Raw genomic sequence first — 25,835 nt, forward strand, 5'->3', positions numbered from 1 at the left:
CACCCTCCGCGCGCCGGGAGCCGGGGGTCGCCGGACGCCCCCGGCCGCCTCCCCGGGGAGCGGGGGGTCGCGGGCGCCTCGCTGGAGGGGCGGGCGCGGCTCGCGGCGCTGGCCGGCGGCGGCGGCGGCGCCCGGAGGCCGCACTGCTGGCGGCCGCGGCGGCGCTGCTCCCCCTGCTCGGTGCAGCTGGCGCCCGGCGCTTGCGCACTGGGCCCCGGGCGCGCGGCGGCTCCGGCTTTGTGTGTATGTGTGTGAGTGTGTGTGAGTGTGTGAGAGAGTGTGTGTGTGAGTGTGTGAGTGAGTGAGCGGGCGGGCGGGCGCGAGTGTGGCCGCCGCGGAGCGCGAGGAGGACCCGGCGGGCGCGCTCCCCCAGCCTCTCTCTCCCCGCCAGAACCATGTCGGGCAGGTCGGTTCGAGCCGAGACCAGGAGCCGCGCCAAAGATGATATCAAGAGGGTCATGGCGGCTATCGAGAAAGTGCGCAAATGGTAAGCGGAGGCGCCTGCTCGCTCGCCCGCCCGCCCGCCCGGCGCCGCGGCCGCCCCAGACCCCCGGAGCACATACAAAAAGCCGGCGGGCGCCGCGCCGCGGGCCGGCCGCGGGCCCGGGAGTTGGAGCGGCGGGCGGCGCGCGAGCCGGGTCACCTGCGCGAGGCGGGGGCCGCGGCCGCTGCCCAGGTGCGCTCGCGCCTGTCGCCCACCTGGCGCGGTGGCGGCGGCGGCGGCAGCCTGGAGGCGGCGGGGCGCCCCGGGGCCGGGCGGTGTAGCGGCGGGCCGGCCCCGCCGCGGCGCTCGGCTCCCGGGAGGGGGGCTCGGGGCCGGCCCCAGAAGCCATTTCGTTTTGTGCAAGTCACATGAAAGCGGCTTCCCGCGCGCCGGGGCCGCGATGCCGGCGGCAGAGGGGAGAGCGCGAGCTCCATTGTGCAGGCACCGAGCGGGCCGCCGCCGTCTCCGTCTCGTCCCCGCGCGCCCCGGGCGGCGCAGCGCCGGCCCCCCGCGCCCCTGCCCGCGCCGGGCCTCCCTCCCGCCTCCCTCCCCGGCTGGCTGGCTCGCTCGCTCCCCGCCTCCCAGGCCCGGCGCCCTCGAGTCTGCGGAGTTTGCAGAGCGCGAGCCGTTTAAATTTAGCGCTTTGGGCTGCCTGGAGCGAGGGCTCTCGGCGAGGAAGAAAGATGGGGGCGAGCGCGAGGAGGAAGCGCCGGGGCGGCCGCGGGCCCGGGGCGCCCGGCACCCCGGCCCAGCCCGCCCTGGCCGGCAGGCGCCCGCGCGCGGGGGTCGGCGGGCGAATCTTTTTGGCCAGAAACCGGTCCTCGGCCGAGTCTGCCTTTCCCAAAGCAGCGGCTCGTGTTTGTTTTGCCGAGAGAGCCGTTGTTTTTGTTCTCTGCGCGGGGGAGAGGAGATTCGGTGCTGGCCGTGCGTGTTCTTCGAGCTCACGTTGGAGTCTGTCCGGCGTGGCCTTGTTGTAATTAATACGACTGAACGCGTTCGCCGCCTCATCGGGGTCTGGCTCCCAATCGGCCCGCGGGCCAGGCCCCAGGCGCAAGCACCTCCTCAGGTTGGGGCAGACTTGTTGAAAACTCCCGGCTCCTTGATTTCAACTTTATTATTTTTTTCCCACGGCTTCACCAGGGTCAGGGAGGGAGAGGAGCAGCCGCGACGATCTCGAGTGTCAGCCCCCGCGGGCTCGTCCTGACCCTTTTTATTTAAAGACTAAAAACTGGGCAGGCCCTTGGTGGGATATGTTTATGTTTAGGGGTGTCATTTCTTGAGTAATGCCTTGGTCTCTAAAAACCGCTGGGGGTGAGCCTCCAGCCTAGCCGTGTCACAAGTTAGCTGTCCTTTCTGAGTCAAACCCAACAAAAAAGGCAAGAGGAAAATCAATAAAGTCCACGTGCTCCCGGGCCTCCTATGGAAAGGGCTGTCTGCGGATGGCCGGATGCCCGGCCAAGGGCTGGGTTTGGCTCCAGTGGGACAAAGAATTTTCAGAACCGTGAGAAGGGGAGGCCTTCCAAAGTTGAGATCCGAGTTTTCGGTGCTGTGGGAGCTTCCCCGGGGCACGCAGGGTGCCCAGTGCCCAACTGGAGCCATTTAAAAATGGCAGAAACAGCTTCAGGCCAAAACACACACGGGAAAACAAGCCCACAGTCCCCTCTCCTGTGGGATTCCCAGAGGGAAGGCTGGGGTTGTCCTCTGCCTTATTCCCGGGGCAAAGAAAGAACCGGTGTCTGGCCCTGATTCCCTTCTGTCAAGGCCTGGAGGTGAGAAAGGGGCTGGGGGCAAGCTGCCTTTCTCTGTTCCAAGAGGCGTGGTGGGGCCTTCTGCTCCAGGTTCCCAGCAGGACAGAGGCTCGGTACCCTGACAGATGCTTCTGTGGAGCCAGTCTGCCAGTGCTCTGCAGGGAGGGCAGATGGACCTATAGGGCTTTCTACCCTGGGGGGTGGCAGAACAGGCAGCCTGGGGCCCCCCTCTGGCCTGGCCTGTGTTTGGGGGAAGGGAAGAAGAACGGGTCTCCCTCCCTCCCTGTGTTTCGGGAAACAGGTCATGATAAAGACTTCAGGCTTCAGGATCTCCTGGCTGGGCTTCCAGTTCACTTCCTTGCCGTGACCTTGGGCAAACTGCGGAACTTCTTTAACCATGGCAGCCATGGGTCTGGTGCTGCTTTCTCCCTCCTAGAACGAGATCATGTCTCCAAAAGCACCTATTCCTGCAAACAGAAGCAGTCACTAACGGTGTCCTTATTGTAAGGTGGACGCCATAAAGTACGTGTTTTGCTGATTTTCTTTTTTTTTTTTTCTTTCTGCCCGTTTTAAGCAAAAAAGACTTCGCCTTATTTTCAGGGTTTCCCCAGCCCCGAGAAGCCAAATCTCACCTTCGCTGTACTTTTAGAATAGGCCTTCCAGTCAGTCCTTGAGGCTTTGGGTTGTTTATTAACTGCGTGGCCACCAACCATGCCTTTCACTAGTGTCTGGGACATCGGGTTGCCAGATTTAGCAAATAAAATTACAGGACACCCAGTTAAATTTGAATTTCAGATAAACAATGAAATAACTTTTAAAAAATAAGCGATATATGTGTATAAATTTTAGTGTAAGTATGTCCCATGCAGTACTTGGGACATACTTATACTAAACTGTTAACATATCTGAAATTCAAATTTAATTCAGCATCTCATATTTTATCCAGAGAACAGAGGTGTCTGGCATACCATTTATCCTGTGAGTGTAGGGTGGTATTTCTTCTCAGCCCTGGTGATCCCTAAAAATCCCCCCTCTGCCAACCCTTCCCTTCCCTCGTCCCCAGAAAGAGCCAGCAGTCAGCCGTGACCACCCCATCCCTAGCTGCCAGCCATTTTCCCTCCCTCGTCTGGTGTCCCAGCAAGGCAGGCTGGTAGGCTGTGAGGCTGCCACAAGATGGCTGGAAGAAGAACAAAATGGTGGGCCCCTTTTTGGGAAACTGGGCCAGGGTTAGGGGCCCAGTGTGGGTGGAGAATAGCAAGGGAGGAGGGTCACTGGGTGGGAGACAAAGGCTTGAGCCACAAAATAGGCTTAGGCCTGGAACCCCTGAGCCCTTGGTCTGAAGGGTCCCTCAGTGACTTATTGAAGGAGAGAGGCCTGTTCCCTGGAGACGTCCCACACATCCCACCCACCCATCTTTAGGGCCACACCTCTTTACCTTTGGGGTTACCCTCTTGCCAGATGCAGGGCAGGTCAGGTGAGCCTGGGCCTAGTTAGGAAGACACCAGCCGTAGACAAGGCCTCCTCAGGTGTCAAGGACTAACCCTGGGAAGTGATACAAAGTGAGGGATTTGCAGTCTCTTTGAGGGAGTCAGCAGGGTCCCCCTTGGGCAGTGACCCCAACATCTTGGCTAGCCCTTGGACCTGGACCCAGGAAAACATTAAAAATTGACCATAGCCTCGAAAATCTGTGGCGGGTGCTTGCGGTTTATATGGGAACCTATGCTGGGGGCGGGGGAGTGTTTGGGGCTTTATTACTATAGCTGGGACCCCATTTGCCATTTTGTCCAGGAGCCCAAGTCTTGAGGGGCAGAGAGCAGTACTTGAGCCTGGCTGGTTACCGGGGGGCCCACAGGCAGCTTTGCGGCAAGGTGGGGGTGTGCCCGCTGGCTGTGGTGAATCTGGGCCCAGTGCCTCCAGTGGGGTGGGGGGTGAGTGCTGGGGGCTCTGACAGAGCCCTGACTCCTCATGCACGTGGGCCCCTCGTGGCCACGTCACCGCCTTTGTGAGAGTCATCAGGAATCTGGATTTTTATGTGGTGTTTCACTTTTTTCTTCTTAAAGTTTGGCAATTGATTCAAATTTTAAAAACTAATATGCAGGCCAGACAAAACATGCCTGTTGGCCACTTGTTTGCCACCCCAACTATAAAGTAGTAAGTACAGCTTGATTCCCTCACTGAGGGCCAGGGCTGCGTGTTCTGGGATGATGGTTTGGGGAGCTCCATTGTTTCCCTGAGCCCGTGTGTTGTCTTCCAAGGAGCTGCCAGCTTGAGGAGACACCCAGAGCCCACTGGTCATGTCTGTGAAATCGCTTCCTGTCCTCCCTGGTGCATGCTCTGCCTCATTACCCGCGTTCCAGGGCCTCGTCTCCCTGCGGGGCTCCTGGGCAGAGGGCAGTCCTGAGGTCCATTCCCGAGGTTGGGTTCTTAATGCTTTGCCCTATGTCCTAGAGCCCCTCAGTGTCCGGTAGAAGTGCAACCGAAGAAAGGTTTCTAATCCTTGGGGTGAGTTGGAGGGGACTCAGGCCAAGGGGTCACCAACTGGGGCAAAGGGGAGCACGAGAACCTGGCTGCAGTCTGCCCGTAGGTTGCAGGGCCCTCAGCCACTCTGGGAGGCACGTGCAACTTGAGGGTCCATCTTGGCCGGCATGCAGGCTGCAAAGCCCAGACCTGACACGCTTTCTGCCTTGAGACATGTCCTGTGTTTTGCACGTCAGTTACTTTTGTTTTTGTTTTTTAACACAACCAAACCTTGGATTTGCTGACCTACTGGGGCCCTGGCCGAGGAAGCCGGTTGAGGGGCTGTGAGTAGTGAGCGCCTTTGGCCATTTGCGTGGGATGCTAGCAGTTTGTGTTTCTGTGTCCAGCTTCTGTAACCGATGTGCTCTGTGGAATGATTTCTTAGTTTTTCACAGGAGACAGAATAGCAGAGTGGGCTCTAGTCGGAGCCTGTGTCCAGTCCTCACTCTGCCTTGGGCTAGCTGTGTGACCATGAACTAGTTATGTAACCTCTCTGGACCTCTTGTTTCCCACCCATAAAATGGAGTGACAGTGGCTCCCCTCTCCTAGGCTTGTTGGGCAGTCTTTGGGGGAGAGGGCTTGATTGTAAATAAAGCACTTGGCAGATGTAAGCTTCAGCACACAATGACTATTACGATTGTTGCTTTGTCACCAAGGTTGTTCCTTGGAATGCCCCGTCCCTTCCAGGTACCTTCTGATTATTCAGAATGGAGGTGGGGAAGGACACGGATTATGGGCTGTCCATTCTGCCTCCAAGATGTAGGAGATGGGTGGGTGGTGACTTAGATATGTGCCTTCATTTTATTCTTTCTGGGCTGAAAGGGGGCAGGAATGGGGGTGGGAGAAGCTGCTCCTAAAGCAGTGTGGCTTTGAATACTGGCCCCGGAGAGACAGACTTCACCTTCTCATGCCTCAGTTTCTTTATCTGTCAAATGGGGAGGGTGACTGTTCCTGCCACACAAGGTTATGGGAAGATTAGAGCAAATGTGTATGGGAGCTTAGCACATTGAAGACACTAGAAATAGTCCTAAAATAAGTAAAAGCCAGACTGTGGCTTCCTCCAGCAGGGAATCTGTAGGACCTGAACAGGCACAGTTTGGGGAATGGAGATTTCTGTGGTTTGGGTTAGCTGGTTTTGAGTGTGCTCAGGTGCCCCGAACCCTCTGTGGCAATTGAGTGCCAGGTGGCTGTAACGTGTCCCACCAGCCCCTGAAGGCCACCCCCCCATGGAGGGAAGGCTGGTCAGGTACCTGCTAGCTCACAAACAGAGGTGCTCTTGCCACACGTAAACTTTGGTTCTGGTGGAACTCTTGTCACTAAACTTGTTGGCGGCTTCTGGCAGCTCTGTCACCTGTCCTAGGTGTGCATCTGGGCCCGACATCCCACGGTGGGTTCCTTGAATTAAGCAGCCGAGAGAGATCCTTTGTGACCTCCCACTTCTCCTGAGATGGCAGAGCCTGGTGCCAGGAATGGGGACCCTAGAGTCCAAACTGCTTGGTTTGGAGTCCCAGCTTTCTTTCTGGGTGATTCCTCCGAGCCTCGATATTGTCAGGTGCACAGCCTTTGGCTCTCATTCCCAGTGTTAGGGGCAAGAAGTGACTTGACCTGACCTGTAGACTGCAGGGGTCAGGGACCAAAGTTTGGAGGCTGTGGCAGGAATCTAGGGAATGATGGTGGCTTGGAACACAGTGGTGTGGAGGAGAGGGTGTTAATTATTATCTTTAATGAAAACCAATCACCCCGTTTCCTTCTCCTGGCTTGTGATTTTTGTCCTTACCCATAAACCTGCTTCTAGTAGCGGGGGTCCCGGATGCGGTCCCCCAAGGAGCTTAGGCTGTGTGGGGGCGGGGGCAGGGACAGTGTGCAGATGTGGGTATTAGGAGGGAAGACCCAGAAACACATGCCTGTCTTGGAGCTGGGATGTGGGGTCTCAGGGCATCCTTCTGGCTGGCTGCTGTCCAGGCTGTGCTTCCCTGTTGAGGCCTGGGGACCACCCTTGGGGCCAAGGCCACTAGGCATCCAGGTTTGCCCTTGTTCCCCGCCCCCCCCCCCCGGCTGCTCCAAATGGCGTTTGCCCCGAAGAGCACTGGGTGGTTACTCACGCTGTCTTCTCCTGCCTTCCTTCCTCTGACCTCAGAGGCATTGCGGGGAGGACAGGGTGAGTCTGTGGGTGCCCTTGGTGAAGCCCCCCTCAACCCCTGGGGAGGAAATGCCCTGCTGGCCTAAAGCCCTCCCTGCTGCCCAAGGGGTTGGGGTGGCCCAGTTCGCTGGCTCCATGGAGTTGGCAGCGTTGTGAGGCACAAAAGCTGGAGGACCCTGGGGCACAGTTCTCTTCATCCAGAGCAGTCCTCTTTAATGGCAGCCCCTCTGTCCGCCCAGTCTCACCAGGCACATCCTTCAAGGCATGGGGAAGCTTTTCACACATGCTGTCTCATGTAATCCTCATGACAGCCCAGAGACTGATGACCCTGTGTGGTCTAACAGACGGGGAAACAGAGGTGTAGATTGGTGAATGACTTGCCCAGCAGCCCCCAGCCACTAGATCTGGAGTGATCTGGAGCTCCTTCCCTTGACCCCAAGCTGAGCAGCCCCTGTGTCCCAGCTACTGCAAGGCCCATGTCCCCCATGAGGGGTGCGCAGGGTTCTGCCCCAGAAACCCCCCGGTAACGAGCTCTTCCTCATCTTCTGCAGGGAGAAGAAGTGGGTGACTGTGGGTGACACATCCCTGCGAATCTACAAGTGGGTCCCTGTGACAGAGCCAAAGGTGGACGATGTGAGTATGTGGGCCAAACCCCTGGGGTGGGGCCATCCATCCGTGCTCCCCGCATTGCAGGTAGAAGGTGCTGTCCACCACTGCCCACCAGTGTGCGACCCTGGGGCCAAGGCCACCTGGGAAGCAGAAGGACCCAACTTATGGCTGGAGAAGCTGCTGCACCTGGGTCCTCCTCCTCACTCATAGTCCAGCCCCAGCGTTTGGCCCTCTGGGAGCTGGGAAGTGTCCCCTGCAAGTCATCTCTTCTGGGCTGAGAGCCCTATAGTTTGCCAGTGGGGACATGCCTTAGTGCAGAGCTGTCCCCTCCCTGGGGCCCTGGGCACCCCAGTTTGGGTGTAGCATACGCCCGGACAAGCAGACCCTCCCCCATCGTTGTCACTGCTCCAGAGCCCCCGACCATCTGCCAGGTCTGTCGAGTTGACCCTTTATCCCCTTTGTACAAGTGAGGACACAGGCTCAGAGAGGTGAAGCCACTTCCCCGGAATCACACAGCAACTGCCGGGTCTGTTTGACTCCAGAACACATGCTCTCTTTGCTGTTGGAGAACCTTCTGGTGGTTGGAGCTGCGGGCCGCCCCAGAGCGACGCCAGAGCGAGAGGGCTTGGTGCATGGGAACACAGCCATGGCTGGGGCCCTGGGGTGGGAGGCAGGGGGGGCTCCAGCCACTAGAGGGAGCGTTAGCAGCCCTGCCTGGTGTGGGGGAGGGGCTGCGGAAGCTGCTGCCCCACATCGTGGGTAGTTTTTCAGCTTCGCGGCTCCTGGGCAAGTTTACCTCCAAAGACGCCAGGTCAGCTACTCTTATTTCCAGTCAGCATCCAGAATGCTCCCCCCTACAGACCTTGGCATGGACTGTCCTGCCCGGGGTACCTTCCCTATTCATGCGAACAATCCTCCCCCCCAGGAAGATGGCTCACGCTGAGCCACATGGATGGATGGCTCCATTTGCTTCTGGGGGGTCGTGGTCATGATTGCTGGGTTCCTAGGGGGCCATAAAGGCGAGGCTAAGCCTCCCCGCAGCCGTCTTCAGTTACCTGTCCCAGGTATCCAGGCATGGCTGAGGCTCCATTCTTGACCCTGTGATCACAAGCTCGTCTCTGGGCAGGTTGGTGCTGGGCGGAGAACGTCGGTGTGTGTCACCCTTTCTGGTTCTGGCCTGGGCTCCTGGAGCCCCCAGGGTTGCGTTCCTCGAGGCCCCAGGACCTAGCCCGTCGCAGCCGTTGGTGCTGGCCGTCCCTGGAGGGGAGAGCAGGGTGCAGCCGGGTCCTGGAAGGCAGCTGCTGGCCCCGGCCCACGTCTGTGCCTTGCACATCATTAGGTGTTGTGTAAACGCCGGTTGCATTTGAGAAGACATGGTCCCTGCTCTCAAGGAATTTATAATCTCGTTGGGAAAGATAATTATAGAATAGCATGAAACAGACATCAGGGAAGTGCCAAAATGGATTGGGATCAAGGAGAAAGTGTAATATATGGGCTGCAGGGAAGGACAGGGCAGCTGCAGGCTGGGCAAAGAGGTAGAGGACAGGTGCCTCCCTCCCGCCGCCGTTAACCTGTGATGTCAGACAGGTGACCCCAACTTGCTGGGCCCTCGTGCCCTCTTCCGTGCAGTGGGGTAACAATAGGCAGCTCCTGGGGTTTCTGCAGCAGAGTAAAGGCGGTATATCAAACAGAGAGAACTTAACCCAGCACGGCTGTGCAGACGGTGCTCGAAATGCTAATTTGCCATTGTCTCTGAGCCATGATGTACAGTATGATGTTTCCCCCACCCCCTTTCCCTCTAGGGCTGTGGGCCCCACCCCTGGCTGAGCATCCAATCCCCTGGGAACCATGGAGAAATGCAGGTCCCTGGGCCCCACCCCAGACAGCTGAGTCGGAATCTTTGGTGGTTGTGGCCAGGAATCCGTATTGTGGAGGGGTAGCTTTTTATTTTTCTAAACACCCAATTACAACATGGTTGCACCATTCCCCCCGCCCCTTTGGAACTCTAGCAAGTTTTTTCCTTTTAAATAGGGAAACCAATTTACAGAATTCAAGTATTACAAAACATTTTTTTTTCCATGAAGACAACTCACATGCCATAAAATTCACTCTTTCAAGGTATACAAGTTAGTGTTAGTGTATTCACTGTCATCTAGCCATCACTGCTGTAATTCCAGAACATTTTCGTTACCCCAAAAAGAAAGCTCACACCTGTTAGCCGTCACTCCCCCACTGGCTTCACGGTCCTGGAATCCACCAATCAACTTTCCATCTCTAGAGGTGTGCATATTCTTCAAATGCTGCTTTTTTCAAATATATATATATCTTTTTGTAAATCTGCTTCCTGTCCCTGTGTACGCCCCCACGCCACCCAGCTCCTTTGGCTGGAGGCGACCAGCATTTGTTTATCCTTCCAGAGACAGTGCCCACAAACACACGTGTGGATAGACATTCGCGTGTCCTTTTCTTTCCGTGAATAGTGGCCTTCCCTTCCCATGTTCTGTACCTTCCTTTTATGCATCGTGGAGATGACTGAGATATTCTAATATGCTGATATTTCTGTAGATCATTCCACGTTAGTATATGAAGAGCTGTCTTATTCTCAGTAATTATTGCATTATGTTACGTGGAAAGAATGTGCTGTAATTTAACGACTCTTACCAGTGGACACAGGTCATTTCCAACATGATCCTATTCCATTTGTAAAAAAAAAAAAAAAAAACCGAATGGAACTGCACACAAAAAGCATCCCCTTCACCATCCCTCCTCCTTGGGATCTCCCTCCTCACCTGGCCTTCCAGTATTTTGCCGGGAGTCAGCTGACTGCTGTAGGCAGCCGTGGGGCCTACAGATAGTGGGGGTGATCTGTGTCTTCTCTGTCCCTCACCCGGCATCACTGTTCCTGTTGGCATGCCTGCTGGTGCTGGCCCCCCACACAAGGCAGGTTTATGCCCAGCCCCAGAATCCTCCCTTCGGCAGGTGAGGCCCCTAATGGGACGTGTTCAAATGCAGGCCAAGGAGAGCCCTCCGGAGACTTGCAGGCTCCAAGATGAACCGGCCAAATAAAATATTCATATCACCCCCCGGGGGCTTGCTCACGCATGCACACACAATGTGGTGACTCGGTGTCTGCTCCATTTTCTCCTCCAGAAGAACAAGAACAAGAAAAAGGGTAAAGATGAGAAGTGTGGCTCTGAGGTGACCACGCCGGAGAACAGCTCCTCCCCGGGGATGATGGACATGCACGGTGAGCTCTCCTGCCGGGTCCTGGGCTGCGGCAGAGCACTCAGCTTTTGTTCTCACCAGCAGGTTTGTTCACATTCCAGGCAAGGGTAGGAGGGCTGGGCAGCACCAGGAGGCCTTGGTGCCCAGGAGAAGCCTCAGCGGAGGAGAAACTCCTCTTCCCAGCACAGAGCCAAGAAACGTAAAACAAGAAACAAGCCAGAGACATAAAACAAGACCTTCTTGAGCCCAGTGACACAAACCTTACGGGGGACGGGGGGGGGTTGGGTGCGACCTGTCAGCCCTGTGTGCGCTCAGGAACTTTTTGTGGGTCTACGATCTTTTCCCCTCCTAGGCCTGACCTACCGTAAAATTGACGCCGTTTTCCATTTCCTATTTCTCTTTGGCTGCTGGGAAACTCCAGACTGGATTTCCACATCCCGTTAATCACTCTGGGACCCGGGGACCTGCGTTCCACAATGACATCCTACCTTCCTTTGCTGTCTTACTTCAAAAGTTACAACCAGTGTCCCCCTGATGGAATCCAGGCTGGAGACCTGCATTAGCCAGTCTGCGGTTTTGACATTGCTCACGCTGAGTTCCCACTTCACCTCGCTAATGGATAGGAAAGGCACACGTCATCAGGGTGTGGCTTCATGATCGGTATAGAGGTTCCATACAGCCATACAGCTGGCCCAGGTCAAGAGGGAAACGTGCCTGGCCATCCCCCTGGTGTCCCCACCCCTCCAAGGACTTCTGACCTGAGAGGTTCAAACATGAAATTTCTGCAACATCGAGTTTCCGATGTTTATAAACTAGGAAATCTGCATTTATGCCATACTTTGGGAAATCACACCCAGAAACTCGGGGAGTGTGTTCCCCTCAAGGCAGCCGTAGCCGTTCCTGCAGGAGACTGTGGTCACTCCGGGGCCACCTGCCTGGGCTGCCACTAGCAGAGCTGGTACCACTTGCCTTTTCCCATCTCTTGATCCCAGTTTCAACATCTTTGTCCTTTTGACCACCCAGGCCTTTTGTACAGCATGGTGGTATTGGATATATTGGACTGATCGCATTTCTGCCCCTCTGGTTCCAGGGCTGTCCTGCTCTGGGGAAGGAGTGCCAGTGAACTTTCGCATTTGCCCAAACTGACCAGTCTGGAAAACACAGTCACAAGCTCTGAGGGCAGGGGGTCTTGCTTATTGCTGGGCTGGCTTCAGAAAGCACGGAGGGGTTTTGCTGACAGCTGACACGTCAGGAAAGCCCCTCACTGGCCATACAATCGCAGTTGAACACTGAACATGGAACACAAATGAACCAGGAATTGGAGCTGGGACGTGACCTGCCCCCCTGGCATTGCTTAGATCCCCACTCTCTTGGGATTTGAGAAGGCCCCTGCCTGGCTCACAGGTGAGAGCCTTTTAGAGCAGAGGACGAGATCCCACCTGGGTTCACATCTGGCTCCCTAGGACCCTCCCCTCCCAACCAGCTGTGTGATCCTGGGCTAGTTCCTTAACATGTAACTGTCAGATCTGTTTTCAGTCTGCCCAGTGGGAATGGTAATGCCCACTTCATAAGGTCCTTGTGAGTATTAAATAAGATAACCCCCTCAAAGCCCTTGGCATGTTAGTAGCTCACGTTTAAGGCTGTCACAATGCGCCAAAGCATCTTGTTAAGCCCATTTCATGCCTTACTTCATTCATCCTAAAAATAAGCCCCATTGTGCAGATTAGGAAATGAGGCCTCGGGGAGGTGGCACCCCAGGTTAGGAAGCTCACGGATGCCAGTGTTGGCCTTGAGGTCCTTTGGAGGCAGAATCCAAGTGTGTGGCCACCAGCCCAGGAGCCTCGCTCACCTTCTCAGTATCCTTTCCATTTTAGCACATGTGCAGCTGAGACCCTCCTCCAGCCGCAGGGCATAGATGTGTGCAAACGCAAGGAAAGATGTGGGCCTGGACAGGATTATCTGCAAGACTCCCAGTGGGATAGCGGGCATCTGCAGCCACCTCTTTCGAGTCTGAGATTCTATCAACATTGATTCGAATGTCAGGGTCACATCGTTACCAGGTGACCAGGTTAGGCTCTGGCAACTAACTCGTTAAACATTAGTACTTGTTGTCATTAATTAACATAACTCCGTCCTGGGACTTGTGGGTCAGGCCTCTGCCTTTTACACATATGCACACATAGCTTGGTGTAGGAAGGAGGTTTAGATTTTCTTAAAAGGCAAATCAGGAGAGTGTGCTTTTTTTTTTTTTAAGTCCCAGAATTCTCAAGAGGATCTTTGTGTAATTAGTACACTTAGAATAAGATGCAGTTTACCTGGCCGGGACCGTGTGACTGCCTGGCGCTTCCTTGGCAGGTTGAGTTTGGAGTTGGGTGGAGCAGCTTGAGCAAGGGGTTCTGCCGCTCAGAGCCTCAGTTTCCCCCTCTGGAAACGAGGGAGGTAACAGCACCTACCGGGCAGGTTGTCGGGAGGATGGAACAAGTGACTGTAAGTGTTTTTGCCCAGGTGTCAGCATGCAGTAGGGCCCAGGATGTGTGGATGTGCTTCTCCGTGTCTCTTCCTTGCTCTCTGTTTCACAAAAGTGGCCTTGGTCCCAAGTGCACAGCATGGCCCAGAAAAGCAGTGCGGTGATAGTTTTGAAATCACCACTTGGATATCTGCAACGTAACATGATTCTCTGCACCTAAGACGGGGTCTAGCGCCAGGGGATACGTGCCCCCGGACCCCCAGCCCTGCCACCAGCTCAACGATGAATGCAGTGCTCAAATTACTTCTCTTTTTTTCTCTGTATTATGAAAAATTTCATAATTGAGAACAGTAGGAAGACTAGTGTGATGAACTTCATACACCTGTCACCTAGGTTTTCACTCACATGCCATGTTTGCCTCATCTTCTTTTTTTTTTTTAATATATTAAGTTTTTTAATTGAAATGCAATTTACATAGAAAAACTGCACAGCTCTCGAGTGTTCAGTTCAGGGAATTCTGACAGTCGTAGGCAGCCTGTGCTGAACTGAAGTTTCCCTGCGTTGTGTTTTAAGTCCGTGGCTAAACCCTTCAGCACGCGTCACTAATAACATTTCTATATGCCTGCCGTGCTGTTTTCACTCCTAACATAAGTAACTGTTACTCCGTCGTATCTTCTAAATCCCAGACTATATTCAAATTCCCCAGTTGTTCCAAAATGTCCCTTACGAGCTGGCACATTCAAAACAGAATCTAAATAATTTTCACATGTCCTTAATTTAGCTGTTAATTCTCTTAAATTTCTTTACAATAATTTTCCCTGCTTCTCTCTCCCTCTCTCTCCCTCCCACTCCCTCTCTCTCCCTCTCTCTCTCTTCTTTAATGGTTCTGACTTGAAGAGCCTGGGCCGATTGTCCTGTGGAATATCCTACTTTCCATTTACATGTTCTCTCCCCTTTATTTTGTATCAAGTGGAAGTTGGTCTAGACACTTGATTAGATCAGTGGGACATTTTTGGCAGTGCCGCCTCATGGACCATGCTTCAGCCCTCGTGTTGCCACAGAGCCAGGTGCACAAATCTGGCCTCTTCACCCAGAATGAGGCCTCAGATCCCCCCCAAAGACTTGAAACGTGAGAGGCCACCGTGTGTCGCTGGCTGCCCCCCCCCCCACACACACAGGATGGAGCCAGAGGGGGATGTTCAGGCAGGCTCACGGAAGCCTTCTCCTTGCAGGACATATGGAACGGCCCCAGGTGGCTCATCTCCAAGGTCTTGAGGGCGGGAAAGTGTCTCCTTCCCTGGGAGAGTGTCCTGTGGGGCTGTCGGCAGAGAGGCTTGGGGAGGGCGAGCCCCCAACCTGCCTTTCCTCAGTAGCTGGGGGATTTCACCCTGTGGTTCTCTTCCCCCCTGTGCAGATGATAACAGCAACCAGAGCTCCATAGCGGATGCCTCCCCGATCAAACAGGAGAACAGCAGTAACTCAAGCCCTGCTCCGGAGCCCAACTCAGCAGTGCCTGGCGAAAGCACTGACGCCAAGGCGGACGAGGCCCAGGCCGACGGGAAGGAGCTCCCTGGGGTGGAAGGTATGTGCCCGCAGGGGCTGGGCCTTCGTGCAGTCGGTTGACAGGTCTCTAGGAGGTCTAGCCACATGTCGACCCCTAGAAGGTCACAGTAGAAGAAAGGTAATGCCTAGACTAGCTCATCTTCTTGTGGGGCAATTTAAAAATCCTACAGTCTAGTTTTGGGAAGGTAAGTTCCGTGGAAAACTATAATAAGAAAGAGGAATGGCGAGTCTTGGTGAATTATGGGGAATTTTCCATTTTAAATAGGGTGGCAAGGGAAGGCCTCACTGAGAAGGTGACATTAGAGCAGATTAGGCTAAAATTAGGTAAGGGAGCAAACCCTTTGGTTTGGGAAAGGGGGAGAAAAGCACTGTGGGCAGAGGGAACGGGCAGCGCAAAGGCCCTGAGGCAGGAGTGTGCTTAGTGGCTGGGGAAGGGCGGATGAGGGGTTCACAAAGTGAGATGAGGTCAGAAGGGGCAGGACCTTGAGTGTGGGGGGCTCTTAGGCTAGTAAACAGACCCTTGCTTCTGTGCCAAGGGAGACAGGAGCCATTGGGACTGAGTGCCATGGTCTGGAGGGTCACTTTGGTTGCTGTGATTGAGAACAGATAGCAGGACTAAGGCAGTCATCCAGATGGAAGAGGGTGGCGACTGGTGTGACCAGAGTGGGAGCAGACGAGGTGGTAAGCAGCAGTCTGATTGTGGAGGACATATATGTACGTGGATATGTATATGTTGGCTTATTTTTGTCTATTTTGAGATCTCTGGATTCTTTTTTTTTTTTTTAACATTTTATTTATTTATTTTGATGGAGAGAGGGAGAGACAGTGAGAGAGGGAACACAAGCAGGGGGAGTGGGAGAGGGAGAAGCAGGCTCCCCGCGGAGCAGGGAGCCCGACGTGGGGCTCGATCCCAGGACCCTGGGGTCATGACCCGAGCCGAAGGCAGACGCTTAACGGCTGAGCCACCCAGGCATCCCGAGATCTCTGGATTCTTGCAGAAGAAAATTTTGAAACATACAGAAAAATAAATAGGGTACTCTCCCATACATGTCAGCTGAATTCGGCAGTTGTTGGTTTGTTTTGCTTTGTCTGTAAGTATTTGGGGGGGAGGGCATTTGAAGGTAACTTACAGATCTTGCAGCATTTCTTCCCTGAACACTTCAGCACACATCTCTTAAAAATTAGAATGTTTTCTTACCTGATCACAGGTATTGTCATTACACTTAAGAAGATGGGTCTGTAGCTCTTGCTTGTCTGATATCGAGGTGTATTTTGAAGGTCCAAGAGGGAGTATGTGTTGGCAGGTGGTACCTGGGCTGAGCGGGGACTGGAGGGCGACCCCTGGCACCTGAGGGGATGGCCTGGCCGGCATTTGTGAAGGGAGGAGAGGAGGAAGAGGGCTGGCCCGGGGTGGAGGCCAGGCTTCCCTGTGCTTGGGGAGGAACTGGATCGGGTCTTCTCGGGAGGAAGGCCTCTCTTTGCTGTGGCATCACTTTGAACCCCTTTCCATTTCCTTTGACACGCTTTGCCACACCTGCCCTGTGTGAGGCTGCTTCCTGCCCCCCAAGCACTCAGAGGGAAGCAGTGGGGGACGGACACCAAAACTGAGAATGAGACTCTGCAGAGGTCACAGTCAGGCTAGATCCAGCGTGGGGCGTGTGGATGTGGCCACGGGCCTGGTGCTGTTTTTACTTTTAATTTGAATTGGATGTCAGAATTTTAAAATTAAACAATTTCACTTAAACAAGATTGATTTCCACCTTCTCTTGAGAAAATCAGAAGATTGGGCAATACTGGGTCCACTTTTCCATGGAGCAGCAACCGGTTAAAGCAGAGATGTGGTTGCCCTTCCAGGGAGGGTGGGTGAGCCTGCATTTGCTAGTTCCACACTCCCCGCCACTCCCTATTGTCTTCCTGACACTGAGGCCCAAGAGTCGTGGCCCCATATCCCTCCATGATCACTGTTGCTTTCTTTATTACTCATTTAAAGGAAAAACTACGTTGTTTTTTTTAACCTATTTCTCTATCAAAAGTGGAAAAGTAAAAGTCTGAGAGGTTGGGAGAATCTGTATTTTTTTGAGGAACAGAAGAATATTCCTTCAGATTTTTTATTTCCTTACCTGTGTCTGAGTTGAACAGCCCCCACGACTCATTCACGGCACTGCCTGGCCCTTCAGGGGGCTTTTGAGTTTGTGGTCAGTGCTGTGTTAGTAGGAAAAAGGAGCCCAGAGGGCTCAGGAAAGGCTTCCTGCTGCCTGACGTGGGCTCGAAGGCTGAGCGGGGATAGGAGGGAAATGAGCAGTGCAAGCAGAAGGGACCAGGGGCAGGGCCTGGGGACGTGTGGGGGACGGGGTGAGCCAGCCAGGCATGCGGGTCTCAGGTGCTCAGTGTGGCACCCCCTTTCTGAGCCGGATGCGAAGGCACTCATGCCAGGTAGGCCTGTGGGCGGGGCGGGGGGGCAGGTGACCCCACACACGGGGAATAACACAGGCATCAGGACGAAGACTGGATGCCCCCCAGCCAGAGCCTCGAGTGTCCTCCCCGCCCCAGGAGGACCACTGTTGAGTCTAGTGTGGTGGCCCTAGAAGAATCTAGATGAGATTATAATCTCCTTTTTTTAGAATACTTCCCTTAACAATCACCATGGAGATTGTTCCATGTTAGGACGTACAGGTTTGTTTCATTCTCTTTACCAGCTTTGTACTGTTCAGTGGTACGAATGTGTCATCATTTATTTAAATAGTCCCCACGTTGATAATCATACAGGTTTTTTCCCCACACATGATCCTGCAGAGAGTCTTGCCCGCACATCTTTATCTGAAGGATGGAGGGACTGTGTATTTAGTCAGAGGTGCGGGCATTTAAAACTGGGGGAGATCCCACCGTTTTCCTCCAGAGACGTGGTAGGCAAGGCTTGTCAACCTCAGCACGGCTGGCATTTGGGGCCAGACGCGTCTCGCCTGCAGGGCCATCCTGTGTGTGGTGGGATGTTGAGAGGCCTCCCTGGCTTCTCCCCACGGCGGCCCCCAGCACCGTCCCGCTCCCGGGGCTCTGCGGGCAGTGGATGGCGGGACTAGGGGGCTGGGACCAGGGACAGGATGAGCCGTCACATCTGGGCTGACACTCGCTAGCCGTGTGGCCTTGGGCTGTCAGCGTCCCCTCCTGCGAGCCTTTCTGTTTCCTTATTTATAAAGTGAGACAGATGAAAGTTGCCTCCCTCATCCAGTCCCCGAAAGGAGTGGGGCGGAAAGGAAGCAAAAGTGCTCACCCGGGCCTGAGCCTGACGTGAGCGAGGGGAGGTCACGCACTCCTGCTGGGCCAGGTGTGCACACATCCTGGCTTCTTTCCCATCCTGCGTGCTTTCTCCCTCGTGTCTCCCATGTCTGGGGGCTGCATCTCCTTTGCCCTAAAAGCCAGTTAAAGCTCAGTTGCAGAAACTGCTTCTTGGGTTGTTGCTTCCAGAATTGGTAACTGCGACACCCCTCTCTCCTCCCTCTCCCCACTACCACCAAAAGCTTTACCCGTCCAGGCGGGAACTACACCGGGGTCCTCTTCTGACGACCCCAGGCCACTGGGCCCGCACAGTTGCCCAGCATTGCTCGAGGGAGGGGGTGCCTGCCGCTGTTGGGGGAGCCCCCATGGGAAAGGCATGAAGGCCTCCCAGGTGGGTCCGTGCAGCCTGCGGGTCGGGGTGGGTTAGTCACCAGCTGTTGACCTTGCTTTGAACTTGTTTACTGCTGAGTGAGTTCAGGGAATGACATAATGTCCAAACTCACTGGACTAAATTTAGGCCTAGGAAAATAATTTCCCCTGGGTGAGTTCCAGCACCAGCACTAGGAGAATCAGGCCGCTGCACCGAGTCCTTGCACGCTCTGTGAGCTTTAAGGCCAGTTCCCGCTGAGCTCTCAGGCCGGGCAGGGGGTCAGCATGACTCTCGGGGTGGCTGGCCATGATTTCTGAACCTCCCTGTCCAGTCTGCAGAGCTCAGTGTTTAGGGCAGAGAGGGGAGGCCAGAGGAGGCCAGAGGAGGGCAATAACAATTCAAAGTTTACTAAAGCAAACGTCTGTTACGAACTAGAACATAACATTAAAGTGGATTTCTTCCCTTTTTAAAAAACTGAGATGAAATTCACCTTTGTCCAGTTCCAAAACATTTCCATCGCCCCCAAAGGAAACTCTGTACCCATAAACTGTCACTCCCCCCTTCCCCCTCACCCTAACCCCTGGCAGCTGCCAGTCTGATTTCTGTCTGTATGGATTTACCTGTTCTGGATGTTTCATATAAGTGGCGTGTAATATTTGGCCTTTTGTGTCTGGTTTCTTTCACTCGGGATCATGTTTTCAAGGTTCCTCCACCTGATAGCAGGTGCCATTCCTTCCCTCCTATCTGTGACTCAGTAATACTTTGCTGTGTGGACTGCGTGGATGCACCACGTTTTGTCGTTTGATTCATTTGTTAATTTACATTTGGGCTGTTTCCATCTTTTGGCTGTTAGGAATAGTACTGCCGTGAACATTCATGTACACGTACCAGTTTGAGGACCTATTTCCTCTTCCTTTGGGTCTCTACCTAGTGGTGGAGGAACTGGGTTGTACAGGGATTCCGTGTTTGACTTAACATAAGAGAGGCTCCTGGCTGGATCCGTTGGTCGGTAGAGCGTGTGACTCTTGATCGTGCGTTGGAATCCCACATTGGGTGTAGAAATTACTTAAATAAATTTTTTTAAAAAGTAAAACAAAATATTAAAGAACTGGCAGGTTGTTGGGGAGTGTGGTCCTATGCCCTGGTAGTTTCTCCCCCCTGGGGTTATTTTGTTACTTGAGTACTTCCCCTGCGCTTTCCCCTGTCCCTTTAAGTCCTCTCCGAGACTCCACAGCGTGGCTATTGTCAGCCGGGATGACTTTTAGGGCTCCCAGAGGAAACAAGTGGCAGAGGCATGATGGGAACTAAGGTCTATTTCTAAACCCTGGGTCCTCCCAGGTACCAGGTTGTAGGCAGAGCCCAGTCCTGGAGAGGGCGGACCCCTGAGCCTCCCCGCGGCAGCAGGAACACCCAAGCTCAGGCCCTGGCAGGGTGGTGGGTCTCCGGGTGCTGCCCTCAGGATATCCGGGCTGCTGGTTTGGGGAGGCAGAGTATGTGTTAAGAGCAGCTCCCCTGGGATGGACATGCTGGGAGGACAGGATCCTTGGGAGAGGGGGTCTTCCACCTCCTTCCTGCCCTGCTCCCCAGCCCTCTGCTCCCCACTGGCTTCAGGCCATGGAGTGCTGCCGACTTGCATGCTCGCTTTAAAACTTAAGCCTGGATATATATATATATTTTTTTTTTCTTTTCTTTTCTGCCTCAGAAACCCCAGAAAGGGTGGCATTCTTGAGTCTTCTAGTGCCCTTTGAAAAAACCAGGGTGACGGTTGTTGTTGGGGCCTTGAGTGCAAGCCGAGTGGGGCCCTGGGCAAGATGCTGCTCCCACTGTGAGCCCTGTGGCTCGGTGCCCAAAATAACCTCCTCTCCCACAGCTGCACCGCCTCGCCTCGTGCAGCCGGCTACGGCCTGCAACCCCCTTCTGCTAAAGGACTGCGCTGGGGAGGGGAGCAGGGAGACCTGTGCATAAGAAACAGCCCAAATCATTGGCAAAACAGGATTCATAAATAAGTGATTGCTGGATGGAAGCCGTGCAGTCATCTTGTACACTCTTGTATTCAGAGAATTTTTAAAGACATGAAAAATTTTTCCAAAAATCTGTGTGATCTCTTTTTGGGGAGAGCAGAGAATTATATGCATGAAGGGGGGGGAACATCTGGAGAGATGAAAATAAATCCTCTGAAATGTTAGTGGGTTGGTAGTTGTGGGTGGGGTGAGGTAATCAGTGATTCTGACTTTGTTTTTTCCCGTATTTTCTGTTTCTGTGCAATCATCAGTCATTGCTCTGATGGTCAGGAAAACACCCACATTATTAAGAGAAATGTCTACAAAGGGGCAGTTCCCTCGGCCGGCTCCCCAGGTGGAGAACGCAGGCTCTGGAATGGAAAAGGGAGGAGTCAGCAGCCATGATGGTTGGGGCGCGTTGTGCCCACCAGAGGGCGCCAGGTGCACGCGGCACAAAGCGTGTAGCATTCCCTAAGATGTCCTCTTAGGGCACATGGCAGGTAGTGGGTGTGCAGGCAAGAGTTGGAGGCCCCAGGGCCAGCGTGGGGCCCGGCCGCTTCAGACAAGCTGACGAAAAACTAAGAGGCTTCCCAAGCGCCCCAACTCACTGCAGGCCCGACAGACCGCCTGGCCGCAAAACTCCCCAGTTCCAGGTATTTTTAGTAATTGGTCCATCTGGCTCCACATCTCACGTGTCTGAAAACAGCTTCTGTCATCTTGCTTTCCCTCAGATGCTTCTGACGAGCAGAATTCGCAGTCTTCAATGGAAAACTCGATGAACAGTTCAGAGAAAGGTGAACGGCAGCCATCTGGAGACGCGGGTCTAGCTGCAGAGATGTCCGCAATCTCTCAGGTACCTCGATCGAGGTCTCAGAGGGGCAGCCAGATCAGCCGGGAGCCCGTTGGGGTGTCGGGGGTACGTTGAAAGGGGTTTCGTTACTTTGTTTTGTGGTTTTCTCCTCGGAAGATTGGCACTTCCCTGCATTCACTGAGCGGGAGTCGTGAGCGTCCTGGGGCCCAGCCCTCAGGGAGGAGGGTGTAGGAAGAGGAGGCGGCCTTTATCCCAGTCTCGGCTTTGTCACTTTGTTTACTCAGGTCCAAAAAAAGCCTTGCCTATTCTAGTGACCCCAAGCCAACTTCCTTTAGCACGGGGACGACAAGTCTTCAGGATCCGAAATGCCGGATGAATCATCCTTTGGAATTTTGCAGCTGCCCACACCGGCCCCTTGCTTGGACCCCGTTCGGGGTCATCCCTGTTTGTCAGCATCTGGTCCGAATCCGTGCAGGAGCAGGTGGCCAGTGGCTAGGAACAAACATCCTGGGTTCGAATCCCAGCTCCTTCACTTAGCGTAACTGAGCCTCCTTGTCCGCAGCTACCAGAATGGGATCACAGAAGTGTCTTGGGGCCAGGGCGCAGATGGGATGAGAGAATGTGGCGAACACACTCGGTGTGGAGCTGGACACGGGAATGCCTCAGATGCCGTCACTGTGATTTTTCACTGTCAACCCTCTGTGCCCACCTAAGCTGAGTGGGGACTCCGAGGTATCAGAACTTGAACTAATAAAACTACTCTCCAGTACCTCTGGAGGAAGTAGCAGCAGAAAGATCGGAAGGGACCAGGGTGCAGCAGCACTTGGTCTGCGCTTTGCAGGGCCGTAAGCCAGGCCTCCCCCAAGGGGAAGTGCCTCCTGGACTCTAATGTCTATATCCCCTTGGATCTGCAGCCCCCTCCTCCTGCAGAACACACCTCCAAATGCCCAAAGACACAGAAGGAGTGTTGATGGGAGATGTGAGCCATGACCTAAGTTTGCCGAAAGGGGACTGGTTCAATTAATCGGGGGTCATGGATAAGACAGACTGGTATGGAGCTGTTAAAAAGAGTGTGGCTGATCCAGGTACAGACAGAAAGAAATATCCTCCCGATGTGAAATGAGAAAAGCAAGACCTAGAACCTCAGGCATAGCTGGAGCCCATTAGATTAAAAATCAAAGCCTCCTGAACAGTGTGTAAAACCAGAATGTCTGCTGGGGTCTCCTGGCCTTCTGAACTCAGTGGAGGAAAGGATAGCTTAAACCTTTGATCCGTACCCTGGGGGCATCTAGTGCTCTTCTCCCCCCGCCCCTCCCCCCGCCCAGATGTCTGAAAGGTGCAGGGGTCTTCCATTCTCACAAGCCCCCCACCTCCACTGCCATTTCCAGGGGACCCAGACCTGGAATGAGGCCTCTTCCACTGTTCTCAGGCACACACGGACACAGACTCATCCACAGAGCTCCGAGGTTTGTGAGCAAGGTGGAGGATGCATTACAATTAAGCAAGCAACTAGACACTGACATTTGGCCGTTCCTGTGTTTAAAAAAAAAAAGCTTCCCCAACCTCCCGACAGGAGCAGTACTTTGACTCTTCTCCCCTGTTCGGCTATCCTTAGCTCGTGGCTCCTCTCTTTTGCTCCCTTTTCCCTTTCTCGTCCACTCCCAAGCTCACATGCTGTCCTCCCATCCAACTGTTCTGCAGAACCAAAGAACCTTCTCCCCAAGGGGACCCAGGGGATCCTCTGAAGGCACAGTACCTGCTTTTTCTGGTTATGTCTGTATCGGGCTTTTATTGCTTTCAGAATGAGAAGCAGGGGGAACACAGAGGCAGCTCTTTCGGCCTCCCTGCGGTGCGCGCTCTCAGGGTCTGCCACGTGAAACTCCCACACAGCCCACATACATTGTGCACCCACTGTGGACTGGGTGCTCTGTCAGATACTAGGGACCCAGAGTGAGCTGGAGATGGGGTCCCTCCCTGCCCGCAGGGGACTCACCATGACACAGGGCACCTCAGGCACGACCGGATTACAAGGTCACAGCGCATGCTGCAGAAGAACCCGAACGGGGCTGCAAGGAGACCTGACGGTAGAGCATTCTTTGGACTCTGGTGTAGGCAGAGAAACGGGCGGTGAGCGGGAATTTGAAGGCTGAGAAACTAGGGCCACGAGCGCAGGCTTTCTGGGCTGGGCCTGGAGACAGGAGTGAGCCTGAGGAACAAAAGGGGAGGCCATGGTGGCTGGGGCCTAGCGGACAAGGAAGAGAACAGCCAGACGAGGCACAGGTGGGCCTGGGCTGGGTGCTGGGCCTTCTCAGCCTGGTAGGGAGTCGGGATCTTGCTCTGGAGTCAGTGGGAAAGTATCAGCGGGTTTTATGTCCTGTGTGTGATTGCTGTTTTGGGATTTCTTGGACTGTGTGGAAGGCTGCGTAGGGAGACCGCGGAGCAGGATGCCGCTTTGTCTGGGCAGGTGATGGGTGCAGGTGTGAGCGTGGCAGTGGGTGGAGGGGAGAGGTGGGCAGGCCCAGGGGTATTTGGAGATGGAGTTGGTGGGACTAATAGGTGGGGTGTGAGCTTGATCCTGAGCAGGTGTGGTGTCGACAGACTTGGGGGGCCGGGCAAGGTGGGTAGTCATCAGCTGGTCTCGGGCGATGGGTCAGGTTGGAGATGCCTGAGTGGGAAAGTCAGAGTGGGGGGGTGAATGCCGGACCTTTCTGCGCCGTGGGACTTAGGAATGTGGTCACAACTACGGCCCTTTTCCCCAGAATAACACACATGTGCGTTCAGCAAACTCTGAGTATCAGGAGGAGCCATTGACCACATGGCAAGGTCGGACGAGGTCTTTGAGCTTGGAGAGGTCGACGTGGAAGTTGTGCACAAATGATTACCCTGGCGATTAATGACAGATTGGAAGGCTGATAATGGGGAGACCCTCCCTGGCAGGTGTGGGGCAGGGGACGGGGGAGCTCAGAGGCACAGGGGGCAGTGTGCTTGGGAGACCCCGAGGGAAACCACCGTGGCGGGGACAGGCGGGGCCCAGGTGACATGGGGCTTGGTGAACGTGGGCCGCGGGGTCAGAACTGCGGGCTTGAACCACAGAGGCCGGTCCTCTGTTTCTTCCTGGGTTGACCTTCAACCTCACGGCTGGCCTAAACTGCCCTCCTGGTGTGGTAACCTGTGTCCTCTTTTCTTCTTCCCCCAAGGATTTGGAAGGAGTGCCGCCCTTGAAGAAGATGAAACTGGAGGCCTCGCAACAGAGCTCTGAAGAGATGTAGACAGTACGTTCAGTCCTGCTGTCCATGTTTCACGGGAGATCCATCTGCAGGTTGAATCCTAGAACAACTTCACCTGAGCAGTTCCTCTCGGGTGCAGACAGGACTACTAACTTTCCAAGTTTACCAAGTGCAAATCCAAGAAAACCCAGAACAGCGTAACTTCTCAGACACTGAAGAACTTTCTGCTGTGAAGCAAAACACTCGAGTGTTGAAGGGACTGTCCTTGGGAAGGCGGGGTCGACAGCTCAGGAGTGTCTGCACACTGTCTCTGAAGCCAAGATTACATTTGTGTTGCTGCTGTATTGTTTTGTGTGTCCCCCCCCCCACTTCTCTATTTAACGATATAAGCTATTCGAGGGTGGTACCGATCAGGGAATCGGTTTTCGTCGGGGCTTTTCACTGTTCGCCCGATTCCTTCCGCTTTCTTTTTTTGTGCCTTGTGCCCTTGAGGTGACCTCTGGCATGTTTTCCTAGTTGTTTTGCATCTCCCTTTGCAAAGTGCCCTCGGTTTTGTCCAGGCAGCTGGCGCCCCCGTCCTCACACCTCTCTCCTCCCTGACCCGGGACTTCAGCTGGAGCGGAACAGGCAGGGAGGAGGGGGACCCGAGGCCTCGCAAGAGCAGGACCTCCTTGGCCGCCTGATCTGCAGCTGCAGGGGCGTCAGGCAAGCCCTGGGCCCTGGGTCCAAGGTCCGAGGAGCCTCAGATGTCGGGGCACTGCCGCCGAGGGCTGGCCTCCGGATGTGCTCTCTCACTTCCTCGGGGCATCTGGGGCCGGTATTTCCAAGGCCACCGTGGTGGCCCAGACGGACGCACAGAACCCTTCGATTGCTCTGGCACTTGCAGCCTCCCCCCACCACACGGCTTTCTCCCACACCTCCGAGGACGAAGCGGCTTCTGTGGCTGACTGCAGGATTGTCTCCTTAGGACGACAAAAGGACTGAGGAGGCTGGGAGCAGATGGCAGGAAGAGCTGGTGCTGAACTTGCTGTCATGCGATGTTGCCTGGATTTCAAATCCACAGTAACCTGCTACCCTCTGCCTCCCCCCAACTCGGCAACCTCCCCCCCACCCCCCTGCTGCCCGGGGAGAGGCAAGATTGCAAAGTGTTCTGATGCTCAGAGCCAACAGTCCGATGGCCTCTCGCTCCCAGGATGCACTCACGGTCCCCATGGGGGAGCAGACCCGAGGATTGGGCCTCAAAGGCCAGAAGCAAGGCACCAAGGAGTGAGACGCCCTACACTCCTCCAGAAAGGGGTGATCGAGTCCTCTCTCCTCGCCTCCATCCTCTGCCTGTGTGCTGGGACACCTTCCTCTCACTAAAATGGAGATACCCCCTTGGACGAACTGCCTGATTGTTTG

The 25,835-nt window shown here is 54.7% G+C and overlaps 1 protein-coding gene across 3 annotated transcripts; it reads left to right on the forward strand.

Moving 5' to 3' along the window:
• The first annotated feature begins 211 nt into the window (after positions 1 to 211).
• Positions 212 to 25,829, forward strand: BCL7A (BAF chromatin remodeling complex subunit BCL7A). 3 transcript variants are annotated; one of them, XM_081802284.1, is made up of 7 exons: positions 212 to 487; positions 7,441 to 7,522; positions 10,649 to 10,745; positions 14,605 to 14,772; positions 21,128 to 21,249; positions 21,770 to 21,939; positions 24,405 to 25,829. In XM_081802284.1, exons 1-6 carry the CDS (start codon positions 396 to 398, stop codon positions 21,923 to 21,925), a joined length of 717 nt encoding a protein of 238 aa, XP_081658410.1. In that variant the 5' UTR covers positions 212 to 395; the 3' UTR covers positions 21,926 to 21,939; positions 24,405 to 25,829. The 3 variants fall into 3 exon arrangements, with proteins under 3 accessions (XP_081658410.1, XP_081658411.1, XP_081658412.1); XM_081802285.1 differs by lacking the exon at positions 21,770 to 21,939 and having other exon boundaries at positions 213 to 487; positions 21,128 to 21,312; XM_081802286.1 differs by lacking the exon at positions 21,770 to 21,939 and having other exon boundaries at positions 217 to 487.
• The last annotated feature ends 6 nt before the right edge of the window (positions 25,830 to 25,835 follow it).

Source organism: Leptonychotes weddellii, chromosome 13, assembly GCF_054177405.1.
Source record: "Leptonychotes weddellii isolate Sample4059 chromosome 13, ASM5417740v2, whole genome shotgun sequence".
In the NCBI taxonomy this organism is placed as follows: Eukaryota; Metazoa; Chordata; class Mammalia; order Carnivora; family Phocidae; genus Leptonychotes; species Leptonychotes weddellii.

Coding starts and splice junctions, on each gene's coding strand:
- BCL7A (XM_081802284.1), top strand. CDS start 396: ATGTCGGGCAGGTCGGTTCGAGCCGAGACCAGGAGCCGCGCCAAAGAT. Junction 10,746..14,604: donor GGGGATGATGGACATGCACG/GTGAGCTCTCCT, acceptor CCCCCTGTGCAG/ATGATAACAGCAACCAGAGC. Junction 14,773..21,127: donor GGAGCTCCCTGGGGTGGAAG/GTATGTGCCCGC, acceptor GCTTTCCCTCAG/ATGCTTCTGACGAGCAGAAT.